At 36.2% G+C, this 16,850-nt stretch overlaps 1 protein-coding gene across 1 annotated transcript in view; it reads right to left on the bottom strand.

Moving 5' to 3' along the window:
* The window catches only part of LOC149946563 (chromosome-associated kinesin KIF4-like), a 29,809-nt gene extending 22,028 nt beyond the window's left edge, over positions 1-7,781 (bottom strand). Inside the window, exons 1-5 of the mRNA XM_090174030.1 lie at positions 7,546-7,781; positions 7,275-7,465; positions 4,023-4,103; positions 3,600-3,861; positions 3,431-3,541 (exon numbers count right to left, since the gene is read on the bottom strand). Coding sequence (XP_090030156.1) covers positions 3,431-3,541; positions 3,600-3,861; positions 4,023-4,103; positions 7,275-7,465; positions 7,546-7,777 — 877 coding nt within the window. The 5' untranslated portion in view covers positions 7,778-7,781. The remainder of the gene's footprint in view (positions 1-3,430; positions 3,542-3,599; positions 3,862-4,022; positions 4,104-7,274; positions 7,466-7,545) is intronic.
* Positions 7,782-16,850: the final 9,069 nt, after the last annotated feature.

Below are 16,850 nucleotides of genomic sequence, written 5' to 3'. Positions count from 1 at the left end.
CAGGAGTGGTTCCTCCGAGTTTCCACCCAGTGCCACAAGCTGGAATCGAACCAGACTCCTCTTACTGAGAGGCGAAAGTGCTAACCATTCCTCCACCCCACTTCTTTTGGGGAAAGAGCTTGCTCTTTGGGATATGCGGTAGTGGGACATTTGCCAAAAATACTCAACAGTCACCCTCCCTACGTATAAATAAATACATTTTTGCCTCTATGTAATTTGCGTTTAAGGGGTCATTTTTTATTGAGGGGGAATCTTACAGTAAACTTCAACAAACCAAAATGTAAATTAAAAGTTTAAATTGAAACTGTATTTATATAATTAAGTTTTTAATAAAGAAGAAACCTATATTAATGCTGTACCAGTAAATTACTTCTTTAATAGATAATTTGGTAGGGTGAAGTAGCGTACAGCAACCTCATCTTGTTTTTTAATTATTTTAGGCGGATACGATAGTTTGTCACGTAGATAGCGTGGGTATTTTGGCCGCAAATGATTATTTAATTTTTTAATTTAATTTAAAAATTTAAATGTTTTTGGGTATTTTCACGTTTTTTACCTCTTTTTTTAATTATTTTCGGCGGATACGATAGAGCTTGGGTACTTTTTATTTTGTCCGCAAATGATTATTGAATTTTTTTATTTAATTTAAAAATTTAAATTTTTTTGGGTATTTACGTTTCTTCTCTTTTTTTAATTATTTTAGGCGGATACGATAGAGTTTGTCACGTAGATAGCGTGGTTATTTATTTTGGCCGCAAATGATTATTTAATTTTAAAAATTGAACCTCTTTGGGTATTTTACATTTTTTTGGTGTTTATTATTTTCGTCTTGTGTTCGACGACACCACGGGTTTTTCAGCCCTTGGTATTCCGGTAGTTTAAAACAAATTATTTCCAAGTGGTATGCCGGTAGTTTGAAAAAAAATTCCATGTGGTATTCCGGTTGTTTGTTCAAAAAATTACAAGTTTTCTTAATTTTGGGAATTTTGGGCTATTTCTAGCTGTGCTGCCTTTTTATGGCCTCAACCCCACTTTGCCATTGGTCTTGCGATATACGCTCCATTTTTTTTCACACCCAACAATACTTGGTAGGGTATGCTTAGGTACTGTCCTCTAGGTTGCATTATAGAAGGCCCATCGTTTTTTTTATTATGGGGCTGGGGTGGCGCCAATACTTACACGAACACACGACGAAAATAACAAAAATCGTGAAAAGGCCCAAGCAGTTGTGGCCATAAAAAGGCAGCACAGCTAGAAATAGCCCAAAATTCCCAAAATTAAGAAAACTTGTAATTTATTGAACAAACAACCGGAATACCACATGGAATTTTTTTTTTTCAAACTACCGGCATACCATTTGGAAATAATTTGTTTTAAACTACCGGAATACCAAGGGCTGAAAAACCCGTGGTGTCGTCGAACACAAGACGAAAATAATAAACACCAAAAAAATGTAAAATACCCAAGAGGTTCAATTTTTAAAATTAAATTAAAAAATTAAATAATCATTTGCGTCCAAAATAAATACCCACGCTATAAATGTGAGAAACTCTATCGTATCCGCCTAAAATAATAAAAAAAAGAGAAGAAACGTAAATACCCAAAAAAATTTAAATTTTAAAATTAAATAAAAAAATTCAATAATCATTTGCGGCCAAGATAAAAAATACCCACGCTATCTACGTGACAAACTATCGTATCCGCCTAAAATAATTAAAAAAACAAGATGAGGTTGCTGTACCCTACTTTTGCCATTTTGTATATAAGATGAATCTAGGTCAAAAGATTCACGGACAAATGATCCAGACATAAAAAATCTTAAGAAAAGAAATCCAAAAGAAAAATAATCCATGGTAAAAAAATCCTATTATCATTTATTTATTGCTATCTATTCTTCTCTATACCTTATGTTATGGGATATAGTTTTAAAAAATTGGGAATGTCTCTAGTTCCAGTGGCAGTTTAAGCCTTCCTTGTAATTCAGAGTAAGGTTTTTTCTTGGGTGGTAAATTTCCAAGCACACGTTGAGCCAACTTGGTTTTGCGTATGCAGCGACTTTAAGTCGTATTTTCTCAATTAGCGTCCATACCACTGGATGTTTGTGGCAATCTAAATTGGAAAACCGATGGTTCCCGCATTCACATTAATTATTAGTCCTTTCGGCGGCATTTAATGTTGTTTGGTGTACGTTCCAAAGGTTCGGTGGATACAAAGGTTTAACTTTTCTAAGTCTAAAAGCCCCCTTTGAGTTTTTGTTCCCAATTCTTCGAAATGTTCCAGTAACATAAGTACAGTCAAAATATAAGAGCACATCTGCTGCAATGTCGGGCACGATTGATTTGAGGTAGTTCATTCCTATGGGACATCCAATAATGGTAAAAAAGCAAGTCCATCCAGCATACCTATATAGTCTCTGAACTCTTCATCATGCCTATACGTTCTTTCCAGTCCCATATTTTGAATTTTACAGTGTGCTTTGGGTTAAGTGATAAAAGCAACCACGGACTTCAATACCTTCTCCAAGTACTTCTTTTGCGGCTTGGATAACTACTTCTTCAAAATAGACATTGATGAACAAGGACTAGGGTATATGTCAATCGCGGCCCAGGAGTCAAGAATGGTTTCGAACATTTCTTTATTAGTTCTTTGTTTTAGTTTCAAGTAAATAATACACCACGGTAGAAAAAACTTTGTTTACCTGAGCTCTAATTACGTATAGCTGTAAAAACTGCTTAGGCCCTAAAGAAAAGTTGTCCATACTGCATTTGGACCATTACCACTTAACAATAATCTCTTATAATTTGGCTCTCCAGAAGTGCACCAACTACCTTCTATCTTTAAGTCTTTAACGGAACTGGGATTAATCAGGTGGTTTGAAGTTCTCCGATTTCTAAGGATTCTTTTGACAGTGTTTTCAGGCGGCATTAGAGCTTTAGTCATGTCGTCGAGTTGAGAGACGGCCTTGGCAAATAATTAGGTTGGTTTAATGTTAGATATCTTAGGTTTTCTTTGAACTTTCCTAGGCATTTTGTCACGGCAACTTCTATACAATCAGCGTGATGATTCAGATTATCATTATGACATAACTCCGGTTCTTTGACTTCCAATGTTGTTTTTAGAATTGCTTTGCAGTTTGCATTTTAAAGAGCTTGCTTTGAAACAATGCCAACGTGTTTGGTTACGACCACGTACATATGTCCTTCCCAACACAACTTATCCTTTCCTTTGTTAGACTTAATTATTTCAGAATGAAATATTTTCCGTTGATTTTTTTTACCGACAACCGTCACAACCATATAAGATACAATTAATACACTTTAAGCTCTTCATTTCAGAAACCTTATGATATCTGAATTAAGATACTGATATTTCACACATAGCAATGCAATCAAGTCTTTAAAAAAGACAAAAATTAAAAATAGAAACTAACCTTGTAAAAGTCTTGTTAGTTTGGAATCCCTGTACGGAACATGCTTATTACCATCACATAGCGCACTGATTACATTTCCTAGGGCCAGCAATCCTTTATTGATATTTATCCCTAAAATGGAAAAACAAATTAATCTATTATCTTTTAGGAAACCATTATTACAACACACCTTCTTTAAGACGTTGACCAGTAGCGCCTGTTTTCTTAGCTCTTTCCGAGCCAGCAAGGTCCACAAGATGGAATTTGGCAGTGCTGCAGTCTTCTGGATCCATTTTGTTAGTTTGCTCTATACTTAAGGTGAATAAAGCGTGGGAACGCGAACTTTGGTCATTCATATTTGTCTGGCCAGTTTTTCTGCTAGATGTCCCTTGTTCTAGTAATTTTAAGACATCTTGCTCACATTTGACAGGCATTTCTTTTAACCCAGCAACCTAGTGAAAAAGTTTGCGACTTAAGTAATCCAAACTTTAACATTTAATTACAAATTAACAGTTTCACATTGTCAAGATGGTTTTCTTGATGGAAAAAACTATTTAATGCTCTTCTCTATCAATATAACATGTTAAAGCTTAACACTAGTACTTTAACTTACCTTAATTCCACATAAATCTTCTCTAATCGTTACTTCTTTGTTGGTAGTAGAGAACAAGTCAAAAATATTTTCATTATAAACCTGAATATAAAAATATAAAAAATAAAATAACAAAGAACCATAAATTTTTTCCCACATCAGAGGGGACGGTAGTCCCCACAGCAAGGCCCGGGAAAGTGACTATCTTTTCGAGACCGAGCTAGTATTATCCCGAAGCAACTAAGGGCTGATTTCAGCGCCTTGTATCTCCTCAACCACTCAGAGTAGCGAGACAAGTAATATGTCATTGGAAAGATCAGGCGCATACGACAAAGATACAATAAAACTATAAATCTGGGGCTGTTATGCTAATAATGTAACATAGTTCAAAGATAGCCAAAATGTCAAAAAAAAACTTTCATCTTCTTCACCTTGTAGACCACTCTAGAGCAAAAACTACTTATCCGATTTGCATAAAAATTGGTGACCACCTTCCACTTTCTATCCCATTGTGGCATTCCAAAGGATAAGTCTCAGTGCCTAACCGTCATCGAGTTGATGAGGAAAAACTTTAGCCCCACCACAATATTTTATCAAATTTCCGTGGTTTCGTGTCTCCGCTATATCTATAAATGTATTATCATAATGATTTAGACCTAAACTATAGAACGTTTTGTCACGTTTAAAATTAAAATAGTATTTCCGATTTTTTATTCATATAATAAGAAAAGCTTGTCATAACTCCCACTATATTTATTTAGCTGAATAATTTGAATACATATTCAATATTATTTTTATTTAGCTGAATAATTTGAATGTTCAATATTATTATTGAAATACTACCAGACAGTGCCAGGTAAGAAATTGTAAAACGATTAGCGTACTTTTAGAATCTAAAATCATACAATTTTCCTCTAAACGTTTGTTTAGGAGGGGGGGGGGGGAGCGAGGTTAGCTTAAACTCTCTATTGTCTCAAATATATTTAATTTGGGATTTGGAATTTCCAAACCGCTAATTCTAATTCTTTTCTAGAGGTGCCAATTAAGTATTAGAGAGGTCTAGGTTCCAATTTCCCAAAGTGTCGGGATGATTGTTTGTAGTTTCTTATGTTAATTTGTGTTTTTTACAACTAAATTTCCCAACACAAATATACTTATAACTATACTATAATTTTAACTATAAATCTACCAGGGTGGAATAGTGGTTAATAGTTCTGGAACTACAAAAATATATCAAATCTGGCCAAAAACCAGTGGCGTAAATAGCGCCCCCGCACCATGGGCTAACCCTTCCACCCCAAGAACTAGGGGGCCCCCAAACGTTTATGATTAAAATTGGTGCTATTTAAAAGGGCCCCGGAGTTCCTAGTTACGCTACTTCTTAAAATTAGAAATAGATCATGCAAATCATGAAAAAAAAGGCCGCACAAGGTCTAGCGTATTCGATGTCAAGTAGCGTGATATGCGGGCTTTTCTTTACCAAGAGATATGAACAGGCCCATATAGAACTAGGGCAAAATTGCACTACAGCGGCCTCATGTAATTTCGTGTTTTTTTTTGGTGGAGAATGTAGCACTTGACGCGTAGATTACGAAACTAATTTTTTTTGGGGCCGCAAATGATAATTAAATTAATTAACTTAATGTTAAAAATGTACTAATTTTAGGGAATTACCGTGTTTTTGTATTTGTGGGTGGCGGAGAATGTAGCACTTGACACGTAGATTACGAAACTAATTTTTTTTGGGCCGCAAATGATAATTAAATTAATTAACTTAATGTTAAAAATGTACTAATTTTAGGGAATTACCGTGTTTTTGTATTTGTGGGTGGCGGAGAATGTAGCACTTGACGCGTAGATTACGAAACTAATTTTTTTGGGCCGCAAATGATAATTAAATTAATTAACTTAATGTTAAAAATGTACTAATTTTAGGGAATTACCGTGGTTTGGTATTTGTGGGTGGCGGAGAATGTAGCACTTGACGCGTGACGCGCAGATTACGAAACAATTTTTTTGGGCCGCAAATGATAATTAAATTAATTAACTTAATGTTAAAAATGAACTAATTGTAGGAAATAACTGTATTTTTGGGTGGCGGAGAATGTAGCACTTGACGCGTTGATTACGAAACTTTTGTTTTTGGGTCGAATAATTAAATTAATTAACTTAATGTTAAAAAGTTAGTAGAGTGGAAACCTAAACAAACAGTAACAAGCCGTGGTGTAGGCGACAACCCGACGAAGATAATTACTTCCAAAACACGTAAAAGACGTTACTAAACTCCCCGTATTGGCGCCTGACGGCGCCGCGCACTCGCTTCGCTCAAGCGCTGGGGGCGCGCAGCGCCTCCCCAACCCCATACTAAAAAAAGCGATGGGCCATCTATAACGCGACCTAGAGGACAGTACCAAGCCTTACGCATCAAGTATATACTTTTAATCTCAACCAGAAACAAAGTGGCCCAATAATAGAAAACACCCAGAAAATGAACAAAAACTGTAAAAGATTTCATAAAGTACGGGAATATCACTTTGTGGCCCAAAAATACAAAACACCGAGAAAATAACCAAAAACTGTAACTGATTTTATACAAAAAGGGAATATCACGTGGAATTCATTAGGACACCGAAACTGTGTTGCCGGCGAACACACGACGGAAATAAGTACAACAAAACACGTGCAAATGCCCAAAAATTAGAAATTTAAAATTACATTAAAAAATTAAATAATCATTTGCGGCCAAAATAAAAATTACCCTCGGCATCTACGTGACAAGGTCTATCAGGCGCAACCAAAATTTATATAAAATTCAATGAAAATGAGAAATTTTTAAAATTAAAAAAATTAAGTTAAACAATTAAATAATCATTTGCGGCCAAAATACAAATTACCCTTGACATCTACGTGACAATGTCTATCAGGCGCAACCAAAATTAATATAAAATTCAATGAAAATGAGAAATTTTTAAAATTAAAAAAATTAAGTTAAACAATTAAATAATCATTTGCGGCCAAAATAAAAAATACCCTCGACATCTACGTGACAAGGTCTATCAGGCGCAACTAAAATTAATATCAAATTCGATGAGGCCGCTGTACTACACTTCACCCAAAACCTTTTTGTAAAATCGGTTTTCAAACTGAAAATGATATTGCAATAAAAAGAGTATTATTTTATCTAAAGGTCAATAGTGGCTCTTCAGTGAGAAAACTCAATACTTTAGAAAATCCCTTCTAGATTTATTAACAAAATAATAAAATATAGCTTACTTCTAAAAATGAAACTCTGATGCCAAAAAGGTGAGTCTCACTCTTTTCAACATGCTCAAATATATCAGTAACAACCCTTGGAATTATGCCTTTCTCATTGTCATTACTAACATGCACGGAATAAGCAGTACCCATAGTGTAGGTTTTTCCAGACCCAGTCTGGCCATATGCAAGAATGGTTGCATTATAACCTATATATAAAGAAAATATAAGAAGATTGCGCACACAGATATTAAAAATTAAAGGAAATCAACAATACTACTCATTATACCTTTAAATAGATTAGAAATAAGTCTTTTTCCACATTTTTCATATATTTCATCCTGGGTGGAATTAGTAGAGAAGACATAGTCAAATGTGAATGACTTGTTTACATCCGTTAAAATGATTTGTTTGCCGTCTGAGAACTCAACAGCTTTCTTCGAATTCTCGCTGATTTCTTTTTTCACAAGAGGTCTGCAACGTACAGCAACCACTACTGGAATGACTTTCTCCTCTTCCATGTTACTAAGCATTAAGTACAAATTTACAAAATTAAATTACCTATAATGGTACTTTTGTTTTCAGTTTAGCTAAATTGATAAAATATCACTGACTTCTCCATTTATACCAATGGAAAAATTGTAATATAAAAGTCACCTTATGAGTTAGTCAACAAAAATAGTGTTGCGTGGATGCACAGGTCTTAAATGAGCTGGACTGAAAATTTAAAAGTTGGTAGATCAATTAAATATAAATGTATATTTAACATTTGTTTCAACTTCTCCACATAAAACATTATTAAATTTATTGCAAACAATACACTTAGTCTTATTGAAATTTAGCAAGATATTTCAAACCTGTTGAAGCATTTTAGAAAAACCTTGGTAAAAATCTTTGCTTATCAGTTATCACCTTTAATATTAATGTTAGCAGTGGTAATAAACAGACTCTTTACCACTCAAGTCAAACAGCACTTTCATTTCTTGCACTAATGTGCTCTTCTCTTCAACGTATATTGTAGAAAAACCGGCACAACGTCAGATTTCTGGTCAACAGTTAGTTAGCAAAATAAAATATCTTACATGAAGGAGTGAAGTTCATAATTTTTAATCAATTAAGTGATGCACAAAGAACTTTTCAGGCATCATAAATCTTATGGAAAAGTCAAAAATCAAATATTTCAAAAGATGCTGTAACAAAACTACTGAATTCGAGCACTACCCTAGCAGATAAAATTTACACAAATTAAATTGTTCAGTGTTAATAGTATATTAATATGATTGCCCACGGGCCACGCCAGTCTGATAGAAATATTTGGAAAACTCACTTACCAACTATCCAGTACAATGTTATTTAAACATCGGTTAATTCGATTTTAACACGATTAAACTAAAAAAAATTAAAAAAAAAAACACTTTTCTTTTCACCCTTAGAGAAACTTCAAAGGTATGAAACAACGCATGAGAATCGATTTAAGAGAATGATTCCCTCAAAATATTTGAAATTTGAAAGCTCGTTTTTATCAAACAAGGAGGATATAAAATCACAGGTTGAAAGGACTACCAAATTCTATTATTTGAGATGGAAACTTATGTTGTGTCAGGCCACGGCCAACTTTGACACTCACGCAATAGCGGCCAGCCCGTTCGTTCTAGGATTATCTTAAAATTCATTTTGCACGTGAAAATACGCCGCCATCTTAGGGTATAAAAGCAAGTAAATAAGCCTCATGATGTAAAGGTAGTGTCACGTGCGCATACGTAATTTTGAAATCGGTCAATTAAGCCAGGTCATGATTTTTATATTATTAGCTTACCTGATTATATCTTTTATAACCATACAAATACCTGAAATTAGGTATCACTACACTTCTTTCGTGAAGAACATTATAATTACATCAAAATATTAAGTACGATAACAAATTGAGGTTTTTAAATCCATTGTTTTATAAGCCTTTTTGCGCGGGAAGATCGCCTATTTGTTACCATGACGATGCATTCTTTTCGCGTCAATCCTCGAGCCAATGAATTTGAAATGTCGTGTTACGTTAATAGATATAAGAAATGTATATAAAGGTCTAGATAAATTTCGGGGCCTAACATAAAATACGGAATTGACACCTAGCAGACAACGAGGAAGGCACGTGACCAAGAGCGCGAGATCTCTTAGCATTTTAGTACTAAGTGCTTGACCTTTCCACAGGCCGTAGTCTTTAGACACCATCTGTTGGTGACTTTTAGTATAATTTTTAAGCGGGAGACAATGGCTTTCGCGACGATAGCACGAGCTTTCTTACCGATAGATAGCGCCTTATAAGGATAGACTGCAGAAATTACGCGTTTCTGCTAGCTGTCACCTCCGTATTTCTTACACTTGACGTAGTTAAGCCCCGCCTTTTTCTCGACGCGCTTTCGTATCACCGTCGCAATGGAACCTTAGACATTCCAAGTGTATACCTCTATAGTTTCCTGGTTTCACCAATAGATGGCGTTTTTAACAGACTTCTCTCGGAATTATCGATTTTCTGCTAGTGGTCGATCCCGCGTCTTTCCGACCAGACTATCACAGTGTAAGGGATCTATACTATTTCATATATCTATGATGTTAACCTACGAACAAAAATATCTCTCGGCTCTGAGCGCCCCTAGCGGAAAATTTGTTTTAGATTAGATTTTGCATTGAAACCAATATAAAAACGAGCGTGTCGCTGAACATAGAAATCGGATAACAAACTAGAACGCTTAATCGAATGGCTGGCAGACCACCGATTAGATTCTTGGCTAAAACGACAGTATCACCATCTACACCGCGCGCACGAAGCTTATTTTAACTAGTGATCAGGTCTATTATGTGAAAAACGTAGGTACTGATGCAAATAACTATTTACAGGTGTTGTTGATTCATTAGTGGTCTTTTCCACTTTCTTAAACGGTTTTAGCTGTAAGTACAAAGCAAGATGTGGTTTTCGGATTCATATTTTTCGAAAGGTAAATACAGCATTTCTTTGTTATTTTACGAGATGATAGATTATCTTTTGAATAATTGTTGTAACTTATCTTAATTATTAAAAAAATAGTTTACGGTATTTGGGGCTAGTTAGGCTTAGCCTTTGCTATCTAATTCTGTCACTATTGTAAACTAATGTTATGCAATTTTATGTTACCTAGCTAGCTCATATCCAAAAGTTAAATTTTTCTTCTCTGTTTGTTTGGGAATTTTACCTTGATCGCATAGGCCTAACTATTTATAATATTTAGTTTATAGTAGGTTTTCAGTTGGCTTCTGTTAAAATTAGATGTACTTTTGTTTAGTGAAACTGTTTTTGCTAAAGGATTATATAAGGTATTAACCAAGTATATTCTTGCTGGCTCTGAGGTCTACATTTAGCGTTGAAATAATATACAATGTATATACTAATTTAAAGTATTAAATATAATTTATTATACGTTTGATTCGCTCACGTTCTACATGTCGAACAGTCTCATCGGTGTCGTGTTTTCTTTTCAAAGCATTGATACTGATCTTGTGAATATAATCCTAACGGCAGTAAATATGAACTTAAATTGAAGTGACCCATTATTCCGACTTTCCCATCATTTTATCTCACACAACCTTCACAATAGCTTTATTTTCAAGAGATTTATTGCATAAATAACAAGAGTTAGCTGGGTGGTAAATTTTAAACGCGGTTACATGAAGAGCGGCGGGTGCGTTTTAAGTCAATGAAGACGCCAAATTGTAAGACGCGTTTCGGGAACAACGTTAAAACCGCGAATACGACACAACTATTGCTCGTATATAAAATGTTCATAGAACATTTTTTGTAGGAAATTGCTGGGCCCTAATGTTCGTTATTGGGTTTATAGCCGTACATACAATACTAACGAAGATATTCGCGATAAACAATTACTGTGCACCGGTTTCCCTCATAATCATTGCGGGTAAAACAACTATTTCTAACAGTAACCTGTGAAAAGATATGTTTTGTTTGAGTAACTACTCCTAAAATATTTAATTAACCATTCTTCATTTTTTATTTAAACAAAACTAGCTTTCTTTGATTTGAAAGAAACGCGTTTTCTATTGCGTTCTTAGCGATTGGAAATTATGGTAAAAATAAAACTATTTCTAACACTAACCGGTGAAGAGATGTTTTCTTTTGTGTATTTACTATTAAATGATTAAATTACGCAATTTTGAGCCATTCTTCAACTTTAATTAAACATAAGTCGCCTTAAAGATGTCAAAAAACCGCGTTAGCGTCGAGCTAAAGTCGGCCATTTAATCTTAGGCGAAATAGAGTGTTAGTTCACCAGTGTGGCGCAGATGGCGTAACTTTCGTTGCCAGCCAAACGAAAAGCATGGGCCAAAGGCAGGGTTTTTAAAAAGTTCTAATCGGACCTCGCGACAAAATTTCAAAAATCGTTCTAGTTTGTTATCCGATTTCTATGGCGCTGAACGCCGATAGTTTATAGCATGGTTCATGCTGATAAATAAGGAATTTTTTTAAACTGGACCTGTGGCTAGTAGAGCCTAGGTAGTTTAATTAAAAACTGGCCACTCGCCACTTACCATTTTTAACCTTCAAATTGGGCTTTCATAGTACAGTTAAAAGCAACAAACTGCCGTTTCCCTATAGACCCGACTCGAACAAGCCTACTGAGAGACAGAGACTGTTTATATTTCTTTTTGCTAACTGCTAAATTCGCTTTTTCTATACTGTGTGTAGAGTGTTGAGTAGACAGACTCACGACACCCAGTCACCCACCCATACACACAATTGACACAAGGCCAAGCACACAGCATAGAAGCAAAAACCAAACAATTTTAGGGATTAATTTAGTATTTTTAATGAACTAAAATCTTGAAGGGAAAAAACTTTGAATTAATTAAGTGGTCACCACGGCCACTAACACCCCAAGCATTTAATTTTTAAACTGGCCCAGCTAATTTTTAAACTGGCGATTGGCCTGTGATAGTGCCTTATTTCTCACACTGGCATGGTTTATAGCGGGAAAATCCTTGTTCCAGGAAATTTCGGCGAATGGGCTGGCCGCTATTGCGCGAGTGTCAAAGTTGGCCGTGGTCAGGCTTTATACACCAAGCATATGTAACATAATTACTCATTAGTATGCCACTGTACCTTTATTCCATTCAAAAATCTTCACTAACGGTTCTGTGAAACAAACCGTTAGTGAAGAAATAGAGCTAGTGGCATACTTATGGGTAATTATGTTACATATGCACCAAGTTATAAGAAAAAACACAAACTGCGAGATAATGCACAAAAATAAATGAAATCAAGAATAGAATAACGGCGGTAGCTTCACCGATGTTGTACCTATGATGTAGCGTCTCCTACAGACAAATTAAAAAGTTATAAGAACTCTTTTCTTAAATAAACTTATCCAAATATAAGTAAACCATGAAAAAATTAAATTAAAATGCAAATAACATTATTTATAAAGTCAAATTTACGATAAACGATGAGAAAAAACGAATAGCGTCTGCTTTTGCCACTACCTATCTAGGTTTTAATAGCAAACCGAAGGAGGCGTAGCGGTAGTTTTCAGTCGCGAATAGAAAAAATCTACTTTTTGCGACCGAAATTTATAACTACGTCACCTTTGGTTCGCCACTGAAACCTAGATAGGTAACGGCTAGTTTAATTAATTACGTTACTTTTGGAAATACGTAATCAGGTCGATAATTTTATTTGTTGGCGTTAACCTCTTATCTGGATGATGACCTTCTCGTTGACGTGGTATACCAGGACCTAAGTAAAGCTTTCGATACAATTCCCCATAAGGCGCTCATCTATCTACTAACAAAAGCTGGGATCGGCCACACCTCCCAACCTTTCACTCCAATGAGAGGTGTTCCCCAATGTAGTGTCCTCAGACCTATCCACATTTCGATCTTCATTAATTCTTTGCCTTATGCCGATCACCACTCTCGGGTATAGTTGTTTGCTGATGGCAGTAGGCCTGCCAACCCCGTCGCCACCTACAATGATCACTCAAACCTACAGCTCGATCTTGATGCTGTTGCACTGTGGCCTACAGACCGTGGCATGCAATTTAATGCTGAAAAGAACGGTGTTAACCATTTGGTCCCAACAATGCTCGATTCAACTACAGATTGGGTAACAATAACCTTTCTAAACCTGACTCCCCGATTAGGGATCTTGGAGTATGGACGGATCCCTTCCTTACGTTCGGCGTTCATACAGATTGTAAAACGGCCAAACTTTATAAAAGGCTGAAATCAGCCAATCATTATTTTGACGGTCTCCGAAACTAATTCGAACCTTATTTATACAATTCACTAGCCCTCCCATTGGTCAACTAACTTCGGAGGCTTCCACTACTTGGCGACCGAGACACAACCACTTAAAAAAATTGTAGCAGGGTCTCGAAAACTTACCCCCGTGTACCATTTTCTTTGGTTTTGTTATAATAATTATTATTTTTACATTATCTCATCTTTCGTGCCCCTTTTCTGTAAACCATTTTCCCAGCAGACTTTTAGTATTCATTGTACTACGCTGTTCGCTCGCGTGCATGAAGGGCTTGCTACCACCCTCCTACGCATTGTAACCCGCCCACCTGTTTAAATTTATTATAAGTCGCTAGATGACTAACATGACTTGGGCCTAAAGTGGTGCTTTGGGTATTAGCCTAGCTGATATTTTTTTTATCTCAACGAGGGGCCACATATATTTATTTTTCTCACTAAATAAATAAATTAGGGTCTCTAAGAGATATTCTGGTCACAAGATAGGGGGAACGAAATTTAAACCCATTCACTTTCGTTATGGATATTTTTGAATCCTAACGTTTACGTCTAGATCAGCGTTGTCAGTTGTCCTATAATTATAGTACTTTTCCATAATTTCGATCGATTTTTTTGCGCATACCACACTTTTCCGAGAATCTTGCGTCTGCTATTGTCAAAGAAAAAAAATGCCCTTCAGTGTAAAATTAGAATAGAATGCAAATATTATTCTTTTATAGCTTTAATTTCATCCACCACAACCCTGTTTGTGTACCTTAAGAATTCATTACGCTACTGGCTGCCAAACGCTACCTATTTATTTTTCTACGGGAAAAAAAGAGGTTGTTGCGCTAGCTTTCAGTCGCGAATAGTACCAGAGCGTGTATAGTATACATAGAGAGACACCTCTCTTTCAAAAAGCCGTAATAATATTTCTGGCGGGAAAATGCCCATAGGATCCGGATAAGAGATGGCGCCACCGGTATCACCAACCAGTAGCGTTCGTTTCAACACTGGTGGAGGACGACGCCAAAACTAACCAGTTTGCATTTCATATTGACAATTTATTCAATTTTTGAAATTGTTTAAATATACCTGGATCGTTTTGTTCAGCCAGAGATTGTTCCGCATAAAATAAACAAATATCTCGTTTTACTTTTTTAAAGTTTCTAAACGATAAAGATCGGTAATTATTAAGACCTAAATTAACTTTTTTCTTAAACATTTTCTTCCCATTTTGTGCCTGGAAAATTTAAAAATTTACAACTAAAAAATAAATCAACAGAAAACGTACATGTTAATTCATTTATTTCACCAATGAATATTTTATGAAACTTACAACTAAAAATAGGCTAACAACATATTCAGCTGTGCCAACAATTTTTTTACGTTAATGAAGGAAAAAAAACACTCCCAGGAGCACTTAAAATTGCTTGTTAATATTTACTGGAAATTGATAAATACCAAAAATAGTTATCAGGATATCTAATTCACAAGCTCTTTTTAAACCGTCAATGTTTTGGTCTTAGTCAAATCAAATAGGATAAATCAATTATTGGTATTTTTTACACAAGTTTTAATTTGTTCTCTTATAATAATAATCAGCTAGGCTAATACAAAAGGCACCACCGTAGGCCTAAGTCATCAAGCGACTTTTAAAGCCATTAATTCAGGTGACCGGGTTACAATGCGTAGGAGGGTGGTGGCAAGCCCTGCATGCCACGCGAGCCAAGAGCTCCCTACACTAACTATTACCGTTAACCTCTACAAGTTTTTATGGAAGGGTAAACCGAACATCTCGGGGTAAAACCCCCTAAACTAGTGGGGAGAGAACTTGCAAACTCAACGTGCCGAACATTAAAGGGAATTGGAACAATTCATCAATCGGCTAATTGATGAGGACTTTGGTTTCATGATTCTGAAACTGTCTTTGTAAACTTGATGATGATTATTATTATTAGTGAGTGGGGAGAAGGGCGAGAGATACGCGCATTTCGACCAGTGGTCCATTGTGCAACCCCAAGACTTATGACTTAAAAAACCCAATATCCGACACAAACCGGAGAATGCGCTTGGCCGGTATATTATAGAAATAGGAAGTTTAAAGCTGATGTATACCAAGATGCTCGAATCTTTGGGCCGCGTAATAATCGCACCTACAAAGAACATGAGAGGAAGTTTCCTCTTCAGCCTGACAAGCCCTACAGAATGCTGAGATTGGATCGTCATTGATTCCAATCAAGTAGAGATGTCTTTTGAGTAGGCAGTTGTCTAGAGGGGCCCGAGATTAACTCTTTAGCCTGTCTTTGACCATCCATCTCAAGCCAAAGCTTAAGTTGACGGTCAATCATAGAATTAGAGATAAGGCTGTGCTAGATGGGATAGGAACGGCAGGTTCAGGACCAAAGAACCCAGCCTCTGCCCCCTTCTTGGCAAGGACATCAGCCTTCTCATTACCATAGAATCCCCGATGGCCAGGAACCGAATAAAGCTGAACTTTATTGTTGGTGCCAAGCTCCGCAAGGAGATTCAGACAGCTATAGACCAGTTTAGAAGATATATTAAACTGATTAAGAGCCTTAAAGGCCGCTTGACTATCCGAGTAAATTTGGCTTCTTATTAAGACAAAAGTCAACACAGAAGCAAATAGCGGCGATTTCCGCCTGAAAAACACTAGCATAAACTCCAAGGCTCTCAAAGAAGCCGAGATTACAAGTAAGATAATACATGCCCGAACCTGAGCCAGAGTGAGTCTTGGATCCATCGGTAAACCAGACGATTTCTCCTCTGGCTCCAAGGGTTTTACGATTAGACCACAGCGTACGACTTAATAAAATGTAAATTAGTAGCCATAATATCAGAACCCATTAAGAAAACAGGTAGCTGACTGGAAATTTCACGGTAGATCTTGGTGTGGCTATTAACCCAAATATTAGCCATCCACCAACCATTCTGGTTGAGCAACAGCTTCCTCTATGAAGAGATGAAGAGGAAGAATGTTCAGATGAATTTCTAGAGAAGCGCTTGGGGCAGTTCTCATAGCTCCTGTGATGCTGACACAAGCCCGCCTTTGTAGGGTGCACAGATCACTCTGCACAGTCTTAATTCGGACTCTAGGCCACAAGACCCCAGCAGCATAGGAGAGCAGTGGTCTGATGATCATGGTGTACTGCCAGTAGGTCACTTTAGGGCTAAGTCCCCATGACCTGCTTACTGCACCTCTAGTTCTCCAAAGTTATATCTTTGCCTTCTTAACTATAGAGTCCAGATGATGCTTCCACGTTAGTTTGCTGTCAAGAATAACACCAAGGTTTTTTC

This window comes from Leiobunum rupestre, chromosome 4, assembly GCF_980474605.1.
Source record: "Leiobunum rupestre chromosome 4, qqLeiRupe1.1.hap1, whole genome shotgun sequence".
NCBI lineage: Eukaryota > Metazoa > Arthropoda > Arachnida > Opiliones > Sclerosomatidae > Leiobunum > Leiobunum rupestre.
The sequence above is the reverse complement of the archived record's forward strand: the minus strand, read 5'-3'. Positions and strand labels throughout refer to the sequence as shown.